The sequence below is a fragment of the Poecile atricapillus genome, chromosome 1 (assembly GCF_030490865.1).
Source record: "Poecile atricapillus isolate bPoeAtr1 chromosome 1, bPoeAtr1.hap1, whole genome shotgun sequence".
In the NCBI taxonomy this organism is placed as follows: Eukaryota; Metazoa; Chordata; class Aves; order Passeriformes; family Paridae; genus Poecile; species Poecile atricapillus.
The window spans coordinates 86,409,971-86,433,979 of record NC_081249.1 but is presented as its reverse complement, the minus strand read 5'-3'; the positions used below and the strand labels follow the sequence as shown (position 1 = coordinate 86,433,979).

General features: G+C 43.5%; 1 protein-coding gene across 1 annotated transcript in view; it reads right to left on the bottom strand.

Moving 5' to 3' along the window:
- GUCY2F (guanylate cyclase 2F, retinal) overlaps positions 1–20,821 on the bottom strand; it is a 62,305-nt gene extending 41,484 nt beyond the window's left edge. The window contains exon 1 of the mRNA XM_058837038.1: positions 20,698–20,821. Within this exon, the coding sequence (XP_058693021.1) occupies positions 20,698–20,821 (124 nt within the window). The remainder of the gene's footprint in view (positions 1–20,697) is intronic.
- Between the last annotated feature and the right edge of the window lie 3,188 nt (positions 20,822–24,009).

Sequence of the window (24,009 nt, the reverse complement as noted above, 5' to 3'; positions counted from 1 at the left end):
GGGTGCTCTGGGATCCACTGTGCCTTCTCAAAAGCTTCCTGTGTCCCTTTTGGTGAGGGCCATTCCTCTCCTGAGGGTTTCACAGCTTGGGCTATAGCCTCCCAAGCCCTTGGCTCCTTGAAGGTCTTGCCGAGGTCCAAGTCTGCCTCACACTGAACTGTCTCAGTACAGATTGTACTCCAATCTAACCCGCCAGTTGTAGGGATGGCATCTTAAAGCTCTGCCCTTGGATTAGTGGGATTTAGCTCCTGGGATCGGCTCCTGCAGAACAGCTCTTTAAATCTCTCTGCATCACAGCAGAGATGGCTCCTCTTATTGAGCTATTATATATATATATTATATTTTATATATATATTATAAGCTTATTGGCTTATTGAGCCATAGGTTTGGGGTACGCAGAATATTTGAGTTTTGGCTTCATCATTCTGCAGATGTGCCATGCTCCCCTTTTCCCTGTTTGTTTGGTTTTTTGTACCCATCCTGACATACACAGAGCTTTTTACACTTGCATAGAAGTATTCTTGGGGGTTGGACTAGATGACCTTTCAATACAAACAATTCCAATACAAACTATTCCATAATTTAATGACTCTTGGTTATTTCTCTGTGTCCTGCATATACCTCCCTAGAGCTGAGCCCTTCAGTAAACCATTCCCAGGCACTTTCCCTCTGGACCTGGCAATACAATTATCATCCTGGAAAAGCCACAAATGTCTCCATGGCTGTCCTAGCTAGGAAGCCCCTTGTAATAATTTATCTGCGGTCAGAGGCCCAGCATTTGTGGTCTAGAGGGAATAATTTGTAATTCGACCTTTTAGCAGTGTTAACTTCAAATACATCATATAAATTATACACATCTCACTGGCATGAGTTCAGGAACAGCTCCTCATGACTAATGATTGAGGGAAGCCAGAGTCTTTCAGATGCAGTGGGGAGAGCAGCTCTCTCTGTTAATTTGCTCCCATTCATTCATTTCCTTGCACAGTTCAGATCCAGGGAGGTTCCTGGGCATGTGCTTCATTGAAGGCTGTTACAGCTCAAGATAGTTATCAGGGATTATAAAATAGCTTCATATTTGGAAAGTGCCTAAGACACACTCTAAAGTCAAGCCTGAACTCGGAACACTGCTTTTTATGTTACCAGTGCATTAGGTTTTGACACCAGGTTTTACTCAAAAAATAACATTTAATAAAGTTTTTTCAGTTGGGAGTCTTTTTTTAATTTGAACTTATAAGTTTGATTTATCCACATACTGATGTACCTATATCTCTATCCATATGTTATATGCACAGTGCTATATCATTTCTTTCTGTAACAACAATGGGGCTGCACAGTTTAATTCCACTTCAGGTCAGCAGACTCAAAGTCTCCAGGAGAAGCTGCAAAACTCCAGTGATTCACTTGTAGAGGATGTTTGTTTATAGCATTCAAATCCTAGCAATGAAAGATTAAAAGAATAATCTTGGCAGTCTAATCATTAGCATAATTACTGTACCCTTAACAATTCAGACCTTTCCATAGTAAAGCGGGTTGAGAACTTTATCACTGCCTTCATTTTCTTCTCCTTTTGTTTGCAGATATAACAGCCCTCCATCCATTAGGTAATAACTGTGTCAGTAATCCATCCTCCACAGGAAAAGCTGGTTATCCCAAATGGCTCCAGCACATTTCTCCCATGCTCAGGGTATCCAAGACCAGGGATAACACTCTTACTTCTACAAAACAAGCTCAGATACTGGCACTGCCTTCTTGGTTTCACTAATAAACAAACAAGGTAAATCAAGTAGCTGAGGCAAAACCCCCCAACTATTTATGTAATCCACATGGCTGAAATAAACATTGAAGTTTAAAACCCTGCCTCTATCTCCAAACCCTGTTTTTTTCCCTCACATCTTCAGCTTATCATTACTGCCACAACCACACTAGAAAGCAAAGATTTCTTTGCAATGCTGTGTTATTTGCATACCATCAGATTAATTCCCAACACTCTTCAGTGCTCACTGAAGTGTGTAAGTGACACAGTATTTCCCATGGGACAGTTAAGCCACAGCTGTATTGCTTTGCTTTTAATTTTTAGAGCAGGAGAGGGTGCTCTAATCTCTCAGTCTGACCTCCCCCATCAGCCTGGCCAAGCAGCCTCTCAGGAGCTGTTGCTGATCTGAGCTCTTCTAGCACCCTGGATAAAAGATGAGTTTTGTAATGAATTATACCAGAGGGTGCTGCTGAATAAAGCTGATTTCTCTGGAAAATCTTTGCTGTGACAGAGAGACACAGGGAAAAGGCTTGATTCATGTTCTGCTGTCCCTGAAGAAAAGTCTCATATCTCAACTGATTATAGAGAAAATTGAGGGAGAGCAGTACAGCAACACTCACATTAGGCTTTCTTCAAGTCCTCTGAGCCCTAATTAAAAACTACAACCTTGGAGGATCTACTGGGCTCCTACGTGTTTTATTCCAAGAGCTAATTACCCTCAACATTAAAAATACCCACTTAACATCTAGGGTGTCTGACTTCAGCTTCCTGCAACTGGCTCGCACTCTGCCTTTGCCTGAGGGAAAAAAAAAACAGAACAGGAAACACAATAAATATCACCTCCCTGTAGAAATTTGCACACCATAATTAGCTCACATCCCAGTCATTCTCTGGGCAAAATAAGTAAACAGCTCGTTAAGGCTTTTGCCATAAAGCGTGCTTTCAGGATTCCATCTTGCAATGCTCTTTTAACATTCATTTTAAATTTTCTTTCTTTTGGCTAAATTAAAAACTGTATCAATTAGTAAGCCTTACTCCTTAATGCTGAATATGGGAGTCATGGCATCCTTTATCACCTATTTGATTTTTCTCTGCTTTAATTCTATGGCTTGGATGAACACAATTGCAGAACCACGGTGTTTAAACCCCTCTCTGCTCTCCTTATTGCAAACGTCTGCCTTGTAAGTGTGGTTTAAAGTTTTCTTCCCAGATGTTTACAAACCCATCTGGTTTAGTAGGTGCTTTTCAAATAATTCCATTTAATCAGAGGTCCAGACCAATTTGCAAGTTATATGAATAATGATTTTTCTCTCTCTTCCAGGTGACATGGTAGAGTTATTGAACAGCACTGGGGGGGGGAAAAAAACCAAACATCCCAGAGGCTCCACTAGAAAACGCTAACAAAAGAGTCCTCATCTACTCTTTTATGTCAAGATAGCAATTAATCTTTTTTTTTCTTCTTCCTATGATGCAGACACATTGACTATATAACACTAATTTTCTCTTCAATATCACCTTTCAGTAGGATGACAGTTTGTAGTTATTTAGGAAGACAGCATCACCATTTGACTTTACATGCCAGAATTGTGACTTAACCACAAAAGTTATATAAAGTCTGACAGACAAGATTTATTTTCAGTCCAGCCTCATGGTCTGGCATTAATAAACCTTCACTCTTTCATTCTTTACAAGTTCCTCTCCACTTTGTCCTTTCCATGACATTGAGTTTGCATGATGTCAACCCAACCTGAGCTCAATTTCTTGACTCTGCAGTACAGGAAATATCTGATATCCCATGGTTTTTGTGGGACTGCAATTTCTGGGAAGGATTGTCCTGCTGTGGAATATTATCCTGTTTGCAAGATGCAGTAAATAATTTGGAAACCCTTTTTCTCCAGATTATCTGGTTTGCATCAGAACACCAACATGTCATCCCCAAGTCCTGCAGAGTCAAGTTCAAGTGAGTCCACTCCTTTATCAAAATGGCTAGATTTATTTGGTTTTCTTGGAAACAGATTTTGTAGCCTGTGGAACTGATGTCTCTGGCACTGGCACTAGTGGCATATATGACGTTGCAGGTTTAGATAGTCAATATTAGGGCTGGCAGGAAAGAGTCTCATAACACCGGATGAGATATTTATACATGTATTTATTTAGGCATCAAAACCTGAGTGTTTAATTTGACAGCCTTGCTTCCAGAAGCTCCTTATACAGCAATACAGAGAGTAACACTCCTCTTGCAGGAGACTTTTCCAAACCTCTTAGAATACAGCTATGATTCAGCCTAAGAAGTGGCTACTGTTCATCTTTTTTTTTTTTTTTTTTTTTTTTAATTTTTTATTTAACATGAGGCTTAGCCAGGCTGGACTTTCAATGAGCAAGTTAAAGCCATCTGCTGAAGAGGATGTCTTCCCATGGGCAGGCAGGTGCTCAGCCATCTCCAGGAAAGCAGAGCCCCATCACAGTGAACAGTGATTTGGGCAAACATCACTCCAAATGTCCCATCCTTCCTCCTTCTCCCCCTGCGTTACGCAGTGAGCATGATGTCACACCCTCTTGAATATCCCTTTGGTCAGCTGGGGTCACCTGTGCAGCCTGTGTCTCCTCCCATCCTCCCAGGCACCCCCAGCTTCCCCACAAGCATTGCAGTATGAAAAGCAGAAAATGCTTTGGCTCTGTGCAAGCTCTCCTCAACACTAGCAAAAACATCTCTATGTTATCAACCCTGTGTTCAGCACAAATACAAAACACAGCTCCATACCAGCTGCTGGGAAGAAAGTTAACTCTACCCCAGCCACCACCAGCACATTGAGTGACAACAGCAATTTCATTGGTGGCCTCAACAGACGACCTCAGGGGAACAGCAAACCCACACAGTACTTGCAGAGTTTAGGAAGCTTGTCATTCCTTTGATACTTAAAATGTTAATGTCTTAAATGAGGCATGGAAAAAAAAAATCCCAAAACCAACCAACCAAAACAAAATTAAACAACCCCAAAAACAACAACAACAACAAACATCATCATAAATCTTCTGGCAGACAAAGAATGATAGGTTTTAGCCAAGCCTTCACAGAGTGAAAACAAGACTTCCAAATGCGTCAATGGACTCATGGATTGTTGACGTTTTGCATGATGTCTTACCCTATGCTATGTTGCAAACTTTCCCATAACCACATAATCTCACTGGAGCATTCATCAGATCCTGACAGATCTGATAACTGGCATTTATCCCTAAAATAAGGCCAGGAAATGACACTGAGTTGCATTTCCTTTGTATGAGGGCTTACAAACCCCATAGAGGAAATTACACCAGAAAATCTTCTATCTCAATAGATCTTTCCTAGTCTCTGGTATCTTTTGAAGCTTTGAAAATAGCCAGTTTTACAATCTTATCTAAATGTCTGCGCTTTCAAATGTCTGCTGGATAGACTTTCACTTGGATACAGAACCACAGCACAGGCCACCCCAGTATTGATATTATGCCTTCCTCCAGCTCTCACCTTGCTTATCAAAAAATTTGTTCTCTGTTATCATGATACCCAGATGTCTAGCCATAATTAGGAGCTACATAAATCATAAATCAATGAATTAACTGCTTAATTACTATGGAGCATGAGCTAGGTATTAATTTCTGTGGGTAGATGGAAGGTCTCAGCAGGCAGCAGCTTCCAGTGGCCGAGTGTCTTCATCTTTTCTGCTTCAGCTATGTATATCGATATATCCATACATATCTTCAGTTCATAGAGTCATGGAATCACAGAGTAGTTTGAGTTGGAAGGGACCTTCAAGGCTATCTAGTTCCAACTCCCCTGCCATAGGCAGAGACACCTTCAACTAGATCAGGTTGCTCAAAGCCCCGTCCAACCTGGCCTTGAACTTCTTGACAGCTTCTCTGGGCAGCCCATGCCAGTACCTCACCAGCCTCACAAGGGAAAACTGTTTTACCAATCTCTAATCTCACCCTGCCCTCCATCAGTTTGAAGCCATTCCCCCTTGTCTTATCACTCCAAGTCCTTGTCAGAAGTCCCTCTCCAGCTCCCTTGTAGCCTCTTGTAGGCTCTAAGAGATCCCCAAAGCCATCCCTTCTCCAGTTGAACAACTCCAGCTCTCTCAGATTGTCTCCATAGCAGAGGTGCTCCAGCCCTCTGAGCATTTTTCTGGCCTTCTCTGGATTTGCTCCAACAGGTCTACATCCTTCTTATGTATGTATATATGTGTATATATATGTATATATGGATGGATAGATAGATATGTATATGTATCCTCCGGGATGCTCTTGCAGTGTCTGACAACAGCTTTGAATTGCATTGTGGCAGGAGAGTCACCAGCTTTCTGCATCCTGGTTCTGTTGACTCCCTCTCCCATGAAAAACCTATGCTCTGCCCCAGCCTTCCCACTAATCACCTCTGTATCCACGGTGTTGGACCAGTGCTTGCTCAATTTGCTAGAATTTAACTGGCCCTCTTTCAGACTGACAGAAAAGCTAATCTGAAGGATTTAAATTTAAGATTTTTTAAAACTGAATTTAAAGCCTTTCTGACAACCCTCCCTGTCCAAAGGAAATATTTTCCTCATTTCCAGAGCCTGGACAAAGCTTAATGAGGGTCAAAGTACCTGGTTTCACAGCACACCTACATTTTAGTGCCTATTAATTGTCATTTATAAAGGCAACCCTTGACGTGACTATTTCCAGGGGACATTTGAACCACATAGATGGTTGCAGATGGTTATTTTGTAGTGCTGCTCAAACTCAGTTAACCCATCTACAGTAACACATCTGTTAAACGCATGCTTTAGCTCTTCAGAAAGAGATAACAGAGCAAAACACATCCCAGGTTCACTTTGTCTTTGCCTTCTGGGATTATAGACGTAATCAGTCCTAACTGCCACCCAAAGAGCCATACATGCAATTCAACTAACCACAGAAGGGAGAAAAAAATAAAATTGCCAATTGTTTGTATCTGTCTTCATGCCAACAGTGTGATTTGTGAAAATGGAATTATAATTTAATGAAGATGTTGACAGAAGCAAGACAAAGGAAAAACCTTACCATGTTTCAAACCTGCTGTCTGCAGGAGTCCCTAACAAGCCCCCAGGTATTAATCCCTTTGTCTGAAACAAGCACATCCAGGCTAACACCTCGCTAAGTCCCCATTAGCTGTTGCTGCACAGCATGGAATGCTACAGCAGGGCAAGTGAGGAATGCCCTGGGACAGAAGGAGAGGAAAACAGACCAAAACTGTCGGTGGAAATAAGCACTGACCCAGAAGACAGGCGTATTTAAATACAGCAGCCTGCTGTGTCCTGGTACAGCTTTTCCAGGTGGCCACCGTGAAGGGTGCCTTCCAGAGTGGTGAGAGAAATAAACAGCATGTTCCTCATGGAAAAGAAAAACCTTCAGAGAATCTGACTTTCTAAGTACATCTGTGGCTGAAAACCAGGGCATGAACAGTTGGGGATCAGCATGGCATCACTGCATTTCGTGGAACAATTTATTTCAGCCAGGATGAAGAAAGAGAGTCCCAAGAGCTGCGGCTCATCTCTTCTGGTGCTCATTTAAGGGAATTGATAATATCTTTGTCTCTTTGGATGTGAAAGTGTCTCTGCTGATTAAAATTCCCTGACGACCTACATCTCCTAAGCTGATAAAGATAAGCCTCTCAGGCTGACGGTGTGCTGCTCTGATACCTCTAGCGCTGCTGTGGATGGAGAACAGACACGAGGCACAGGCAGTCATCGCTCAGAGCTTTGCAAGCCAGAATGGAAATCTTGAATGCTCAGAGCCACAGGAGAAAAAGGCAGCTTCCAGGTCTGGGAAAGCAGCAAAACTGCTGTCCTAGGAACCACTGGGTTTGTCATGGGCAGATCCAGTGGCACAAATGTCTGAAGGTATTTGTAGAGAGAACTGCAGGGAGATTTATCAGAAGAGGGTCACAAAAGCCCCGTCCTAAACTCTCCATGGCTCTCATGGGCTGTTTCCAACTTTCCGTGGTTACAGCTTCAGTGGCCTTTTCTTCCCTTTACAGATCAATAGGGTCCACAAGCATCTGAGCCTAGACTCCAACCCTCATCAGGGCAGTTCTCATTTGTCCTTGCAAACCGGAGTGTCTTTGTGAGGCTTGCAGTGTTCAGAGGTGGGCAAAACAGAGCAGTCTGGTGAGAAACCATTTCCCCAGGTTCTAGGAATGCCTCTTTCTCAGATGGATTTAGTAAGAGCAAGGCACTGTGGAGGACAGCTTGTCTTTTCCTACTAGCACTGCCAGCATCATACTGTGAAATAGGGACACAGTCCTTGCCTCCTTTTTTCTATCACTTTACCTTCTGCAGCTGTCTCTAAAGCAGACCATGTGGTCTTGTGCAATAAGGCACTGGAACCTGGATTACTTTTTCTTGTGTTTTAGAGAGCACAAAACACGACTGAGCCTGCACTTGGATCAGCATCACTCTGAGTGACTGAAATACCAAGTGCATAATGCAGCAGGTGCAGAAAGAGCTGTCACTTCTGTTTCCTCCCTAAGACCATAGGCATATGTGCAAGCCATGTTTTACCCCATCTTGAGTAATTTATGCTGCGTTTCCTGAGCATTAGACTTGTTTAGATGTGGATCTGCCAAATGATTTCCTATCTGGTTGACTGGGAAGGAGGGGTGTCGAGAAGGAGTGTAAATATGCCAGCAGTATTCCATCTGTATAATATATATGGTATCTATGTAATATATAATGTAAATATCAATGTAAATATTCCATCAGCTTTCAGCTGGTGAGGAGTGAAGATGTTCATCTGCAGCAGCATCAAACACTGGTTCTGGTCCTATCCCAACCTCTGAGCATTATCATCTGAGTGGAAAGGCAAAGGAGAAATTCTCCTGAGCCAGGAGGAATCTCAACACAGTAAAAACAGTAAATGCAGTATGTAAGCATACTACAGTGAAGTATGTAATGATATGCTTAAATGCAAGAATCAGCATTTTGCACGTTAACTCAGCTCCATGTATTGGATCTGGGCTGGGAAAGGCTCTAGTTGTCTCTCTGGGGTTTCTGGTGGATATTTCCCAAAGTAACAAGCTACAGAGCAAGAGGAAACGGCCTCAATTTGTACCAGGGAAGGTTTAGACTAGATATTAGGAAAAAATTCTTCCCTGAAAGAGTTGTCAAGTGCTAGAACAGGCTGCCCAGGGAAGTGGTAGGGTCAGATCTGCAGCGTTCAAATGCATGTAATTGTGGCACTTGGGTACATGGTGTGCTTGGCAGTGCCAGATTAATGACTAGACTTGGTGCTTTTTGAGGGTTTTTCTAAGCTTAACAATTCTGTGATTCTATTCTAGTTTCTAAACATTCCTGGGTCATGAGAGGCAGCAGAGATCACTATGTGAGTACAGTGTGAGAAGAGTTCTTCTCAGTACACCTAGGCAGGTCCAAAGAGGTGGAGGGTACTCCAGGAGCATAGCCTTTGTTTCAAGCTATTGTGCTTTGTCATAGGCTTTTTCTAAGTCCAGTGGCAAATTATTTCACCCACCCAGCAAAAACAAGCATGGCTGTCAGCCTTGGACAAACCATCTTGTATCAATTAACAGGATCTTCTCGTTCATCATCTGTGTTTCTTTTTCCTCGTGTTCACCACATTCTTGTGACTACAGGCAGAAGAATACCCACCTTTAATTGCCTGGTCCAGCTGCCATCCTGAGCTACTGGCTGCTTTGCTAAAGCTTCAGTACAGAAGAAGTTAGAGCAAACCCAGGCTGTCTGTGCCCTGTGGCCAGCTGTCCTACATGCTTCTGCAATTCACAGCCCCCAGCCAGAGGCATGTGACATGTTGGATCTTACCTTTCATCTCAACTGGCCTCAAGCAGCACAGTGGGTGCCTAAAGTGGCCCTGACTTTGAGGGGGGCTTATTTGTGTTCTTTCTTCCTTGGTTTTCCAAGGAGAAGATCAAAACAACCTGACATCTGGTTACACTTAGCTGCTGTGTTGGTTTATGTCATGCCTTTCTTCCTCAGTCTTTATTTTCTTTATTAATCACCTCTGAGCCAACATAGCTGACACACGCTCCACTCACACTCTGCATAGCCCACAAGAGAGCGCTCCTTCGCTGGCAGACTGCACATTTTCCAACTGGTTAGACTGGAAAGCAATTCAGCTGGGGTAGTTTGATCCCTGGGCTCTCTTCTAATCCCCTGCACATGCTCAAATACCACCAAAACCAGCTCCGTGGGACTCAGACATGATACATCAGCATTAGGTCTGTCAGAGAGGGATTTTTTTTCCAGGAAAGAGATTTCTGCAAGGTACAAGCACTTGCAAGCTAAACAAGAGAGCATGACAAGGGAGAGGACTTCTGTTATCCCAGTCACACATTTTTCCATGTGTAAGTGTGATTTGACAGTTCATCATCCAGACTAAACTGTCACCAGCAGCATTTTGATCCTTAGACCAAGCTGAAATAAGTGCTGGTAAAATACATTTCACTGTCCTCAGCCTTCCTTCTCATATTCCTGTCCAAAAAAGCCTTGGATGTTCCACTAAGTCACTGAACACAGTTTGTTTCTCCAATTAAGCAGTGAGCTGCTATGGAGAGATGAGTGTCAAGCCTCTCTCAGTACCTCATTTTAATTAAGCTTCCCTCTTGGTGAATGTCTGAGTATGACAAACAATTCAGAGGACTCTCTAAATGCCAAGCTTATAACCACTCCTGATTTTATGTTATATTGTGGATTCTTCCCTGCTCAGATGATCGCTGGGTCTCATCGAGCCATGAGAGCAACAGTCCTGATGCTAATCAGCAAGTCAGAGCTGCAGCCCACCATCACTGCATCCTGCAGCTGCAAAGTAATGCTATAAAAACAGTCAATGAGGCATGATGCCTGAAAAACACCTAGCTCGTTCCTCCAGGGAACGGAAATGCCCCCAGCCATGATTAGAGTGCTGCTTGGACCCGCGGGCTGGGGGGAGGATGGCTTAGTCTGCCTGGTGTCCTGTGTCTCACACGTGCTGTAGGACAGCTGTGGAGGCTGTGGTTGATCCACAATCCTGCTGCACTGGAAAAGGGCAAGAAGGTCCATCTTCCTCAGAGCAGTGCAGACAGGATGTTGTGGATAGCAAGGCAACCCCCTGCTATAAAACTGGGGAAGATGAGTGGCCCAGCACCCAGCAATTGGTCTTGGGGCTGGCCTGGGCTTGGTCTCTTTGGATAAACACCAATGGCCATTGGTTGAGAATACAGGTCCTCCAAAAATGCCTTTGACATTGAGTTTGTCCCTCCTTTCCTAACATCCTTTGAAGTTTCTTTTCCTCCCAGTACAGCCCTTTAGCTGTAAGAAATCCCCTCCCAGCTGTGCCTGTTGGCAGATGTGATGCAGAGTCGCTGATGTGATTCAAACCCTCCAGCTGATGCCAGGATGTGTTTTCATGTCTACAGGGTAACTGAACTCCCATGTTAGTGAGTGATTTTGGAGCCACCAGGGAGCTGGAAAGTAGCTCATCTCCTGCTAAAACATTGAAGAAGCTGGGTAGCCCATTCAGCTCCACTCCCAGGTATACAGTGACATATATGATGTCCTCTGGGTGTCACATATCCACGTGGTGTCAGGTGGCTTTAGGCAGGTATTACAAGCTCTGCTGGGACTTCACTGCCCTAGACCACTCCTGAGTGGTCTCACAAATCAGGCCTCTCTTGTTCCCTAATGCCTTTTGACCTCCCCAAGGTGTCCCACCTGGCCTGCCACTGGCATCTAAAAAACACCAGCTGTCTCTCAAAGGCTGTGTCACACCTCTCATCAGCACCATGCCCAGAGAAGCTGCAGGTGCTCGATTCCTGACAGTGTTCAAGGCCAGGCTGGGTAGGGGTCTGAGCAATCTGCTTTAGTGGAAGGTGTCATTGCCATTGGGCAGAGGGGTTGGAACTAAATGGTCTTTTAGGTGCCTTCTAATGCAAAACATTCTATGATTCTACAAAGCACAGCCTCAAATGGGAAAACCAGGAAGGGATGGCTCAGCTGTGGATGAGAGCAGACTTGGGACATGGCAAAGCCCCTGGGTCCCAGTGCATTGAGATGATCAGCCTGCTGTCCTGCCAGGGAGAGTAACCCACTACAGTGCTCATATATCAAGACAAACACTAAATTCATAGAACCAGGGGTATAAATAAGAGGGTTTTTTCTGCAAATTACAGGTGCAAGAAGCCTGTCTGTGTTCCAGAAGGATCATCTTCAGATTTTACCAAAAACCACTGTGGGGAAAAAAAAGGGGGGGAAATGCTAATTGCGGAGTTTTTGATGGCATGGGGTTTAACACTGAGGGAATTACTCTAATTTTCTAATTTCTCATTTATACAGTGCTTTAACATGCCCTTTTAAAGCTGAGGGCCCAGTACGTGCATGGTAATTGGTGTTTGGTTTGGTATTGGCACTAAGGTGAGGGTCTGACATAGCTTAGCTGCCCATAAAGAGGGGTTTAAAAGTAACCTTACCACATACTACCTTGAATGGATGGAGCTAATGGAGGGATGTCACAGTAAGTTAATTTCCTTGAGATGGTGGCTCCAGGTCCAAGTGTACACAGGCATGTGGGTATTGTTGTTTCTGAGCAATCAGGGGTGTAGTAGGAGGGACTACTTTGGGCCAGCATTTGACTTTGAAATCTTCCAGAAATGTTCAAACATCCTGTAGGCAAGATTGTCTGTCTCTCAGAACTCTGCTTAGATTCTCTGTAACTCATAAAGAACCTTCCATATGCAATTCCTGCCCCCCCCTCCTGAGCAGGGAGACACTGGGATGGGGTGCTGGTGCTGGCTCCTAAATTGCCACAACCCAAGGTGAGAAAATAAACAAACTCCTTCAATTGGGTGATAAAAGAGGGGAATTAAAACACCTCTGGCTATGTCTGTAATGTGTAGACAATATCTCCTCAACTCACATGGTTGTTGAGAAGAAAAAGATATAAAAATGATGAGATACTCCATTGCTATGGAAACAGGAGCCATTGAATTATGGGTGGATGTAGTCAAGTCAAAATGATCATGGAAATGCATTTGTGTCTCCAGCTCACTGTTTATACAGGTCTTTTTCCACTGATGTTCCTGTTCTGTGCTATTCCAGGAACAGAACACAAAATGTTGTTGTCTCCACTCCCTGGCTAGAGAGCATGGTCTTCCCCAAGGCTTTTATGTGTCTTTATCAACATTCTACATTTCTGAGATCTTGTAAAATATACACATCTCCCGTACGGTTTGCTTAGTGCTAACCCCTGTTATTTCATTGTCTGGCAGAAAAACTGAGAAAAAAGGCAACTAATTCCCCTGAGTGGACATCTGTGCTGATGCTGAAGAAGTTCCCAGCAAAGAATACAGAAAGGGTTGTGCTCTGCTGTGAGTTAGCTTTTGCAGCAGGGGAAAGGACCATGTTAAAAGATCTGTTTTGCACAAAACTTGTCCAACCCTCACCCCTGAAGCTGAACCCTTCAGCTGGGTGGACATCTCTATTTACAGCATCCATTTCATCACAAGGAAGCCTTTTTCCAGGGAAGAAGACACATTGTTCCAGGGAAAAAAACTCTTTACACCAAGCAGTGACTAAGCAAAGATGAGGTGTAGTAATGAAGGAGGATAAAGTTTATTGCGAACCAGATTTCAGCTTGCATGGTCACAGTGTCAAAACCTGCATATTTATACTCAATTATCACTTGGTGTAGTTCAAGGAGAAATGAGGACAGAGAACTGAGTACATGACGAAGGAAACTAAACAGCAGCAGCCTAGAGCTCAGCAGTGTTGGCTTAGACTTCCATGCTATGTGAATGTGATGCATGAGGGCAAACACATCAAGCTCAGGTTTTTGGGTCTTTTTGGAGGTGCTGATCATGGCTCAGGCTTACTACCAACATCAAGTTTTCCCTGGGAGCTTGAGCATGGTACACTCAGAATGTAGGAAGTAAGGGAAGCAGGAAGGAACAGAGCTGGAAGAGGGGGAGAGATAACTGTCCTGGAATTGCTGTCTTGGACACAGTCTGAGCAGTACTATTTGGCCCCAGAGGTGAAGAATATTCCTTAGTAGAACAGATGAAACAACACAGTCCATAGAGATTCATGGAAAACCACCAAGAAGATGGCACATCTCCCCAGAAGATTATGGGAAATTCAAATTCATCAGAAAAGCCCCAGTCCCACAAGAACTGGAAACCCATAAAGCAAGAAGGCAGAAAGAAACAATGACATGCACGTATGTAGGAGCTGATTATGTTTTTCTACTTACCCTTTTTCCTGTATGAGAGGATGGATTTCCATTTAACATTGGTTAAAGGGGGTCATATCTCTAAAGAACAAAGGGTAAATGCCTATTCCTGGCTATCATTGCCCCATGCTGAGAGTGGTTTTGCAGACTTTCTAAACCTCTGCAGCAATTTGTTATGAAGTGAACACTTATGCTTAACTTTTAAGCAGCACAGATCTCCATATAAGTCAACAATATATGCAGAGGATCATTAAAATTTTATTGTGCAAATCTGGAGGGGAAAAAAAAACAACCCAAAAACAAAAAAGCAAGCTAGCAAGCAAAATTTTGAATAGAAATGGGGTGTGTTTACCTAGTGTGATATTTTTACTAGAGATAAAATAGAGGTGTTTTGGAGCTGTTTGCCTAAAAGAAATTCAAAACAGGCTTGTGTAAGAGGAAGAAGGTGAAATCCCAGAAACCTTTGTTGACACCCTCAAAGCATAACTTTCCAGATGCTTCAAATAAGCCTCAAGGTGCATAATGAATACAATTCTGCAATAACACCATTGGCAGTATTAGAAAGCCTCATCCGTTTTGGTCTGATGCATTTTACTATGGATACAGGGCGCAGGAGGCACAGCATAACAGCAGTAATGGATAACAGAGTTGGAAACAGATGGCAGCGATTGGAGCTCGTGTCAAGTATTGAGCAACGTGAAGGTTCGGCAGGATTGGATTTGGCTTTGCGGCTTGGCCCGTTTTAAAGAGAGGCATTGTTTGCAAAGATTCAGTGTGGGATTAGATTTCCAAACTCTTCAAAGTCTGAGGGATGCTTGGATAGAAAACAAAGGTCTGGGCTATTTGCTAAATAATAATAACAACAGCAGCTTCTGGTTGCTATGTTTGATCCAAATATTTCCTTGGAAACAAAGCACAGTAGCAGTTTTTGCCAAGTCAGATGAAGCTGGTTTGAAACCAAAATCCAAATGTACATAACAATAATCATTTGGAGGGGAATAAGGTTACCAAAATCCCAGTTAGGTAATCTGCAGGGGAATTTATTTACCTGGGCTGCTCTAAGGATCATCATCTGTACCAGCACAAGTGGTGCAGAGAAGGGGAAGATTATTCACTGGTGATGAATGAACTTGTGACAAAGATCCTGGTGTCAGGTTAAAAACAATCAGGAACTGCATGTTTCTTTTTAACTTGGTGCATAGAAATCTGCTTCTAGATGGCATAAAAACCCCCATGTGTCTGTGGTAGCTGCACAAAAAGTGTAGCCCATATTCAAACTCCATCTCAGGAGGTCTTTAAACCACTACTAAAAGCTGAGAAGGTCTGTTAGGAAAGGTTCACTTTATCCATTACACCTTTTCCTACGGGTTCTTGACATGTCAGAGAAAGGACAGTTTGACTCAGAAAAAACTTCCTTGCATTTTATTCCAAGTTTCCAAATTTCTCTCATTCCCAGAAATTATCATCTAAATTACTACTATAATATGAAGAAATTAAAACCGTTTAGCTGTGATAAAAACTTAAGAGTGATGAATACAATGTCCTAAGAGCTGTCATTCCAGACAATATGTGTCATTCTGTGTCACAGCAGTGAATGTCTAAAAATTTTTCCAAAATGAAACAGTCTGGAAAGATATGACCCCGATGGGCAAGTGCCAAGACCTGAGAGGATGACTCTGTGGTTAATAGATGTAGCAATAATTTTGTTAATTATTGGCTTCCTTTATGAGTCAGAGTGCACAATGTAGTTCATACTTTTGAAAAGAGTATTGTTCAAATGTAGGAAATAAATAGTGAGCAAGCCTTTCTTCATCTGTAATAAAAAATGACATCTTGGTGTGGTTGGCAGATGACTAGTCAAGCTAGGCTCTGCTTCACTCTTCTAGACTCTCACATCCCCAAATAAACACACACTATTCTCACTTTTGTCTCCTTAGATCATCTGCCGATGTAGTTTTATCCTATTTTGCATACTGAGGTGTCTTGTGCCCGATTAGAAACTGGCATAATCAATGATTATTATTAATGATGGCCATATGTTTCCATCAGGAAACAAATTATATTCTCTGCAACAGAATGAAACTGCTGCTTCAGTGTCTGTCCCTGTTGCAGCTTGAGGGCTTACACAGATGTGTTTGCAGCTGCATAATCACCTCTTCCAAGGGACACAATGGTAATCTTGTGCCCAGGTGCAGTGTCTTTCATCCAATTACAAGACTGACTTTGTGATGTTCCACTGAGCATCTCCTGGACTAAGGAGAGGTCTGAGTCAGGACTGAAATGGTGAGTCCAGCTGCAATAATAAGTGCAAGGTGAAAGAATTTGCTCTCAGGAGAAAAGGACTTGAACAACCTTCTTAAGAAGGCTGCTAATACACAGAAATGTGTGCAATCAAATTTTCCCAGTTCAGCACTCCATGGCATCATAAAGGGTATGAAATCCATCCTTTCACCACTGTTAGAGGCAAGATCTGAGATAAGGCAGCACATATATCTGTTGTGCTTTTTAAGGGCTCCCTACTGGTTCTTCCTGTTAATGTGGCATTTAAATTAAATGCTCCTGTAATTCAGTAGTAAAGGAGACACTTATTTCCTGGTTTTGGCTAAGAAAGGTGTAGAAGTACCTGGGGCACTAGCTAGTTCATAGCATAAGTGATTGTAACGCACAAGCTCATCTCCAATAAAACCAAAAATCATCCCTGTGTAACGTGCCTTCTTTCCAAGGAAGGACTGTTCATCACATGGTCTGTGCTACCTTGGCATGCCTGTAGCAGTTTCCCTCTACAGTGATGCTCAGCAGATTGTGATCTGGCACAGTGATTCCTGGAACTGATGTGGGGCTGTCTAGGGACAACGTTATAAAACGTCGCCATCTGCCCAGTCTTGGTTTTTTGGCCATGAGCCTGTTTCTCCTACCACATGAAGGTAGAGGTCTCAAGGCAAACATTGTCCTATTCATTCAGGCCATAATACAGGCCTTATTTAAAGCTTAATTTGTTCTGTGCTGAAATAAGAATAAAATTTCAGGATTTGATGGTAATTGTTAGAGCGGACTGGAAACAAATTTTTGGAAAATGTTTTCTCAGCTTCTCATTATGTTACGCATTTTATAAAACACTTTTCCAGTGTTATTGCCTGGGAAGTTTAGATAGAAATAGGTCCCCTGTTACTGAGGATCTCATCTCCTCCTGTTCAGCATCAGATGTCATGTGTGGTTACTACAGCAGTACCTCTTTGATGTTTGCAGGTGGAAGATGGCAGTGCACAGCAGGACATAATAAAAAGCAATGGAAATGTTGTTTGCCCTCGTTTCATAGGGAAAGGAGCACTGTGCAATCATGCTACCTTTGTGGCTGCCGCCCTCTGTCTTTGCCTGCCTAACCTTTCAGTCCTGTTCTCTTTTCCCCAAGTGTCTTTGAACATACCTCAAAATTTCAGTCACTTTTGACAGAAAGTTGGATAGCACATAGGTACTCTAGAGCTAAAAATTTTCTTCTCATAGTCAGTGGAGAAAGCCTTTACTGGTTGTCCAAAAGGAAATTCAGTAGGAAAGTTTGAACCCTTACAAGGTATTAGGGTATCAACCACAAGACACAGATCCATAGGAAGACAGGTTTTGGTAACACCACATGTGGGAGTGAGCCATCACTCTAATATGGCTGAAGAAAGAGGTACAGAAACACTATGAGCTCTTGTTTCCACTAGGAAAAGGGTAAGCCCAAGTCAACTCACCTCAGGCAACATTAGCTGTTTGCAGAGACAATTCCCTATTTTTGGGTTTTCTTTTTCCTCATGTGTGTGTTATAGATAGGTAATAAGATGATTGGCTCACTCAATTAGGGGATAAATATTGTGTGTATGTTATAAGAAGTTTTATTGATGTATAGTTATGTTATTGTGGTTTGTTGTTTAGATGCCCTCTGCTCTCCCCATTTTCCCCTTCCCCCCACTCTGGGGCCAACCCAGAGTGGATTGTCCAGGACAACACTTAACCTACAACCAAATTGCAAGAAAGCAGTCTCCACAATAAAGGGCAAAGAAGAGTTGACTGACGGACCTTTGGAGGGGCCCGGGTTGCCTGATGCAAGCCCCAGGGGTACCAAAGGCAGAAAAGCCGTTTTGTGGATGAGCATGTGGCAGACAGTCACGCACTCCCAGCGCGCTGCCCTTTTTCCTTATTCAGTCCTTTCTGTGTTTGTTAAGGTTTAATAAACCTTTGAAAATTTGAAAAGTGAGAGGTCGTTTCTCACATGTAAGTCATTACAGTGGATCTGGAGGACCTTTAACTCAGTGGTTTTTTATTAGTATTGTGGTTGTTGTAACAAGCACCTGCAATTCTAAAAGAAATGTGGTACAAACTGAGAGCTGATAAAATAGCCTTTGGGCAAAAAGCAACAGATAAATATCACATGGAAGGAGGATATAAGCAATAATATCTGAACTTTCTCAGTTCAGAAAACCAACTGTATCCTGGGCTGCATCAGGAGCAGCACGGCCATAGCAGGTCAAGGGAGAGGATTCTCCCTGTCTGCTCTGGTGAAAACCCACCAGCAGTATAGCTCTGGGACCACCAACATAAGAAGGTTGTGGACGTGATGGAATGAGTCCAGAGGAGACCATGAAGATGATCAGGGGGCTGGAGCACCTGTGCTATGGAGACAGGCTGAGAGAAGTTCAGCCCAGAGAAGGGATGACTCCAGGAGACCTTATTGTGGCCTTCCAATACCTGGAGGGTGATACGAGAGAGCTGGAGTTTGGACAAGGGCATAGAGTGACAGGACAAGTGGGAATGGCTTCAAACAGACAGAGTGCAGGTTTAAATCAGATATTAGGGAGAAATTCCTTATGATGAGAGTGGTGAGGCACTGGCACAGGTTGCACAGCCCCATACCTGGAAGTGTTCAAGATCAGGCTGGATGGGGTTTGGAGCAACCTGGTGTAGTGGAAGATGTTCCTGTCCATGGCAGGAGGGTTTGGAACAAAGGGATCTCTAAGGCCCTTTTCAGGCCGAGCCTCTCTGTCCTTCTCTGGTTACCCTGGAGCTGCCCTGGCCAGCAGTAACTGAGTAGGTTATTGCCCCTGTGAAGTGACATGCTTTGGCAATTTGGTTTGACTTTTATAGAGCTAGTTGATGTCAACCTCCAAGGCAGAAGTAATTTCTTGTCTGCCAGTCCCGGTACATGACATAGAGACTTACCACAGCCCCTGAAGGCAGGAGGTAGTTTTACTCACAAAAAGGCATTTGCAGGGAGTGTGAGAGATTCTAAAGGTGGATATTCCTATTGCATCTCTCTCTCTCTCTCTCTCTCTCTCTCTCTCTCTCACTCTCTCTCTCTCTCTCTCTCTCTCTCTCTCTCTCTCTCTCCCCCTCTCTCTCTTATGTTGTGTTGCTGCTCTCCTGTCTCCATGCATCAGGTCATGGATAGAAGAAATGGAGGTCACATGGCAGAGGGGTGTCCATAGGGAAAATGATTCCTAACAGCAATCTCTGATCATCCATCCTGCACAGATCACCCCCTTGTTATGGCTTCTGTTGCTCTGTGTCCTCACAGCCCAGTTCAGCAGCTCAGATTGCCCTTTATTTGTGTCCACAGCATCTCTCATTTCTTAGGAGTGTCCAAGAGATTTTTGTCAAATCTCTCCAAGAAGCTGTGAGGTCACGAAGAGCTATGAGACATCTGAACTGGGCTGTCCTGGCACTTCCATCTGCAACCTCAGCCTGAATCTTCCATCATTAACCCTGGCATAGCTCTGGCCCCGGATTTTCATGCCCACACAAGACATCCATTATTTAGTGTGTTGATACAGCCCTCCCCCAACAGACCCTCCCAAGGCCTTCTGGAGGCATTCAACAGTTCTGTCCTCCAGGATAATTCAGCAATGACAAGTCCCATCCAGGAAATGTGACCTCATGTTGGAAAAGGTGGAGCCATTCAAAAGTGCCTGATGCAATTTTACTGAGTAGCACAGGGAAAAGCAACTCAAAGAAAATCCTTTCCACGCAAGAAACTTTGTTCAATGTGATGGTGAAAATAGAACACCAGCCTTTTAAAATTTCCTTTTCAGAGAGTTTTGAAAAGCTTGGGTAAAACTTATCTCCCAGGCAGTTTCCTAAGAGATCCTTTGAGGAAAATATGTGGTGCCTCTGCCATATAGTCTGTACTAGCCCTGGGCTACGATGAGGGAACTGCAGGAGGGAAGCCAAGGGACCAGGCACAAAAGTTGAAGCTGTGATTCTTTTTCTATAGCCAGTTACACTATTCCCATAGTACAACTAGCCCCAGGCCATCTCCCACATGTCAAAGCAGAGGAGCAGAGGTGCACTGTACTTCTTTGTCCATCCTTCATGCAAAGCAGATGCGCTTTTTCCAAACTCAACCCATAGTAGAAATGAGTGTGAATGCAGGTCTTTTAAATCCATTTTTTTGTCCACTCCACTAAGACACTAAGTGCTTTAAGAGGGTCCAGGGACTCTGATCAGCAGAGTTTCTAATTTTCTGAGATTGTTTAAACACCTAAAACACAGACCAGAGGAACGTCTTGGATTTAAGGGCTCTTGACCATCTCCTGGGACACAGAAGGGATAGTAGACATGGACCCACAGAGGGGGCTTTCCTGCTCCCTACAGCCTCACACACTCAGCATCAAAGGATTTTCAGGCTCACAGTTCTCTGCAGTGGGATATGAGAGCTTCTGGGTTGAGTTTCTGTCCACCCTTACCTTGCAGCATGTCTGGTCCTAAGCAGTCATCGTCAACCTTTGTATGCTGCAGACTTCTTGCAGGCTCACTAGGATCCAAGCTCATTGGAACCAGCTCCTGGGACTTTCCCAGACTCTTATCCATGTGCCTGACAGGTTTCTTTGACAGCCAGGTTTAGGGATTTGTCCCCAGGTAGACAGTTTTAGTAGAGTGCTTTGAGGAAACTGGTTTGCCATCGGTCTGTGTCTACCTGTGGCAGCTTAATGAAGTGTAATGATCCTCCATTAACCCTCTAAATGAAAGCCATTAACTGAACTGATGAGAGAAATTGAATTATTGTCTCACCCAATACTCCCAATTTACCTGCCAGTTCATCTTGTCCAAGATGTGCTGAACATGAACATAGTCTCTGTCAGTCACCAAGTTGCAGGCAGAGAGAGAGATCCCTCCTTGGCTCCCCAGGAAAGTAAAAGCATGCTAGTAAAGTCCTTGGTCAATTTCTGACTGCCTTTTATAACTCACTTTCTGCCCTTTTAATCTGACCTAGTTTGAGGTTGATTTTTTTCCCTGGTGATTTGCACTGACAGCAGTGTGTTTCTCCCAAACCAAGCCCACCTCTGCCTGAGGGAGGGACCACACAGTGGGTGCAACATCAATGATCACAGACCCACTGGGTGAATTCATGCTGTTTTATCAGAGGCAGCCTGACACTCTTAGAGGAACCAAATTTAGTGACTGCACAAACGTTAAACATGGAAATATCAAGGCAAACATGAATCCATGGCTTCCAGGATGCACGTGAGCAGAATGTCCTAGGTTCTCCCAACATTCAGCATTGCCTCGGTCCACTGGCAGGCAGCATGGCAGACTGGAAAATAGAGTTTGCCTGCAAATTTCCCATTTTGAGGCAATATCTAACAAATTAGCATCCCTAAATCCGGGTTACTTGCAAACCAGTTTGATGCCCAGGGTACAGGGGTGCCTTGTGAGCACTTACTGCAAAACACAGAGGACTTAAAGCAACTCAGCAATGTGTAAGAAGTAATTTATTTTTTACTTACTCATCATGCATCCAGCTATGGGCAAAGGGGACATTTTTGTCCTTGGTGATGTTTGATGAAGTAGATTTAATCAGACAGGACATTGGTAGTGTTGTGTTAGCCTATCTATTATTCAGGTTTTGTTTCTGCTGGCCCCTAGATGGATTGGTGTGTCTCCCAGATGTTCTTCCCTGTTCGTGCAATGTCTTTTTGTTTTTGTGGTCGATAACCTTGTGTCTGGTGTGTGCAAATCTAATTATATTTTGGTCTAACAGAAAATGTCAGCTTGCATATACTTCCAAGAATGATGGATATCCTATCTCTGGAAATAACAGAGCCAGAAATGGGAATAATCCAAGGCTGTGAAGTTAACATAGTCTATTTGCAAAGTGGAATAGAAATAAAATAAAATAATAAAATAAAATAAAATAATAAAAAAAAATACCCAAAGCACAGCATGGCTTTATTCTTTGCTTCTGTAAAACTGCAGCAATAAATGGAAAATGGCAGCAAAGAAGGAAAATAGAAGCAAATAATAGTGCATAGATGAGGTGTGCAGGGAGCATAAAGAAAAAAATTTCTGGTTTGGCTCCTACTGCTTCTTGCTCTGTGATCTCGATGAGAGTTCATTTTAACCATCTCTCTTCTGTGCTGGCATTTTCCTGCCTCTTCTTCCTCATTATTCACTCTGAATTAATGTTGGCCTTCTCCTGATCCTCCCAAAAATGTAGACATCCTCATCAGAAAAGACCACCAAGTTTGAAATATCATCTTTTGCACTACTGTCTGTCTCCATCTGTTGTCTGTTATCTTAGCTCAACAAAGACCCTCTGTTGGGGCTGCTTGTGTGCTTAAAGCACATACAAATGTTCTTGCAAAACTGGGGGCTGAGGCCATCAGGAGATGCAAGGGAGATGCCCCAACTATGAACACAGAATGTTTTCAACAAGCTCTGCCTGCTTTCCCAAAAAGCGTGCAGAGCTCCCTGAATACACAATTTTAAGTAGGTTTTATTTAGAATAACTGGTTTTTTGGTTTTTTTTTTATTGTGTTTTCTCTTTCTATAGATTTTCTGGTACTGTGGTGGCTGGAAAGGCTCTTGGTGCTCATGTTGGAAAATGCACTATGTATAGAATGGGATGCTGTTGACAAAACTTACAAATGACTGAAACTCATCAACAGTAGCAAACAGCTGGTGTTAGTCAAGATGCAAATGAGTTTTCCATGTCAGGAAGGAAGGCACAAATTATCATCCCAAAACTCAGCAATAAAGACCTACTTCTGTCATTTAGGATCCCATATAACTCCTGGACACAAAGCCTCCTGAAATTATGGGAATGCCTTGCTTCAAACAACAGCTCAGCTATGGTCTCTTTGGATTCAGGATTCCTTGCATCGATTGCCACAATTAGGATGAAGCTGATTTATTAAAACTGAATGACTGGGGTCTATGGAGCATGACTCTTTCATCTGGTGGCTCAAGAGATCCTGTTCAACTTTCACTGGCCCTTTTGGTTCAGATGCCATCGGAAGGCAGTGGCAGGCCCTAATTATAGCCGTGTGTGAGTAATGCATTTCACAGCTGTCGTGCTATAACGGGCAGGGAGAAGTTCAGGCAGCAGCCAGCATTTTCATGGAGTGCCGGATGCCGGTTGCCGGGTCTCCGCTTGGTGCAGAGCCTGTGGGTTGCAGCTGCTCAGGCTGGGAGTCAGGCAGCTCCTGGGGAAGCACATCCCACAGGGGAGGCTGGTGCTTGCAGAAAGACCAGCAGTACCTGGAATGAGAAGGCGGTCCGCATTCCCAAGGGAGGTTCATCCTACTGGGCCACAACAATTGCTGTCTCCAGAAGCGGCACAAATGTTGAGAGGAGAAATTGAGCCTGAAGAGACAAGCCAGGACACAGAGAGAAGAATATTACAAAAAGACCCTGGGGCTCATCCCAGGGTAGTTCTCCTGTCACCATGGCCAGACCGTGAACTCCATGAGGCAGGATTGACAGATGGCATCATATAGAGGGAAATATTCCTTCAGTATCAGTTCAGTGATGGTCCTAAGATACCTTGTGCCCTGTCTGCCCTCTGCATCTCTCTTTTGTGTCAGACTTTCTCTTCATTTGTCCTCACAGATGCCACACTTCAAACATATCTGGCTCTCTAGGCACTCTGGAAGCGGCAAATACGTCTGTGGGGTTAGAAGTAGGAGCCAGCTATACAGAGTGTGATAACAACCTGGAAATAAACCAAAGGGCCAAAGAGTAATGGCAGAGGGGCTGTCACCATGTGTGGGAGATGT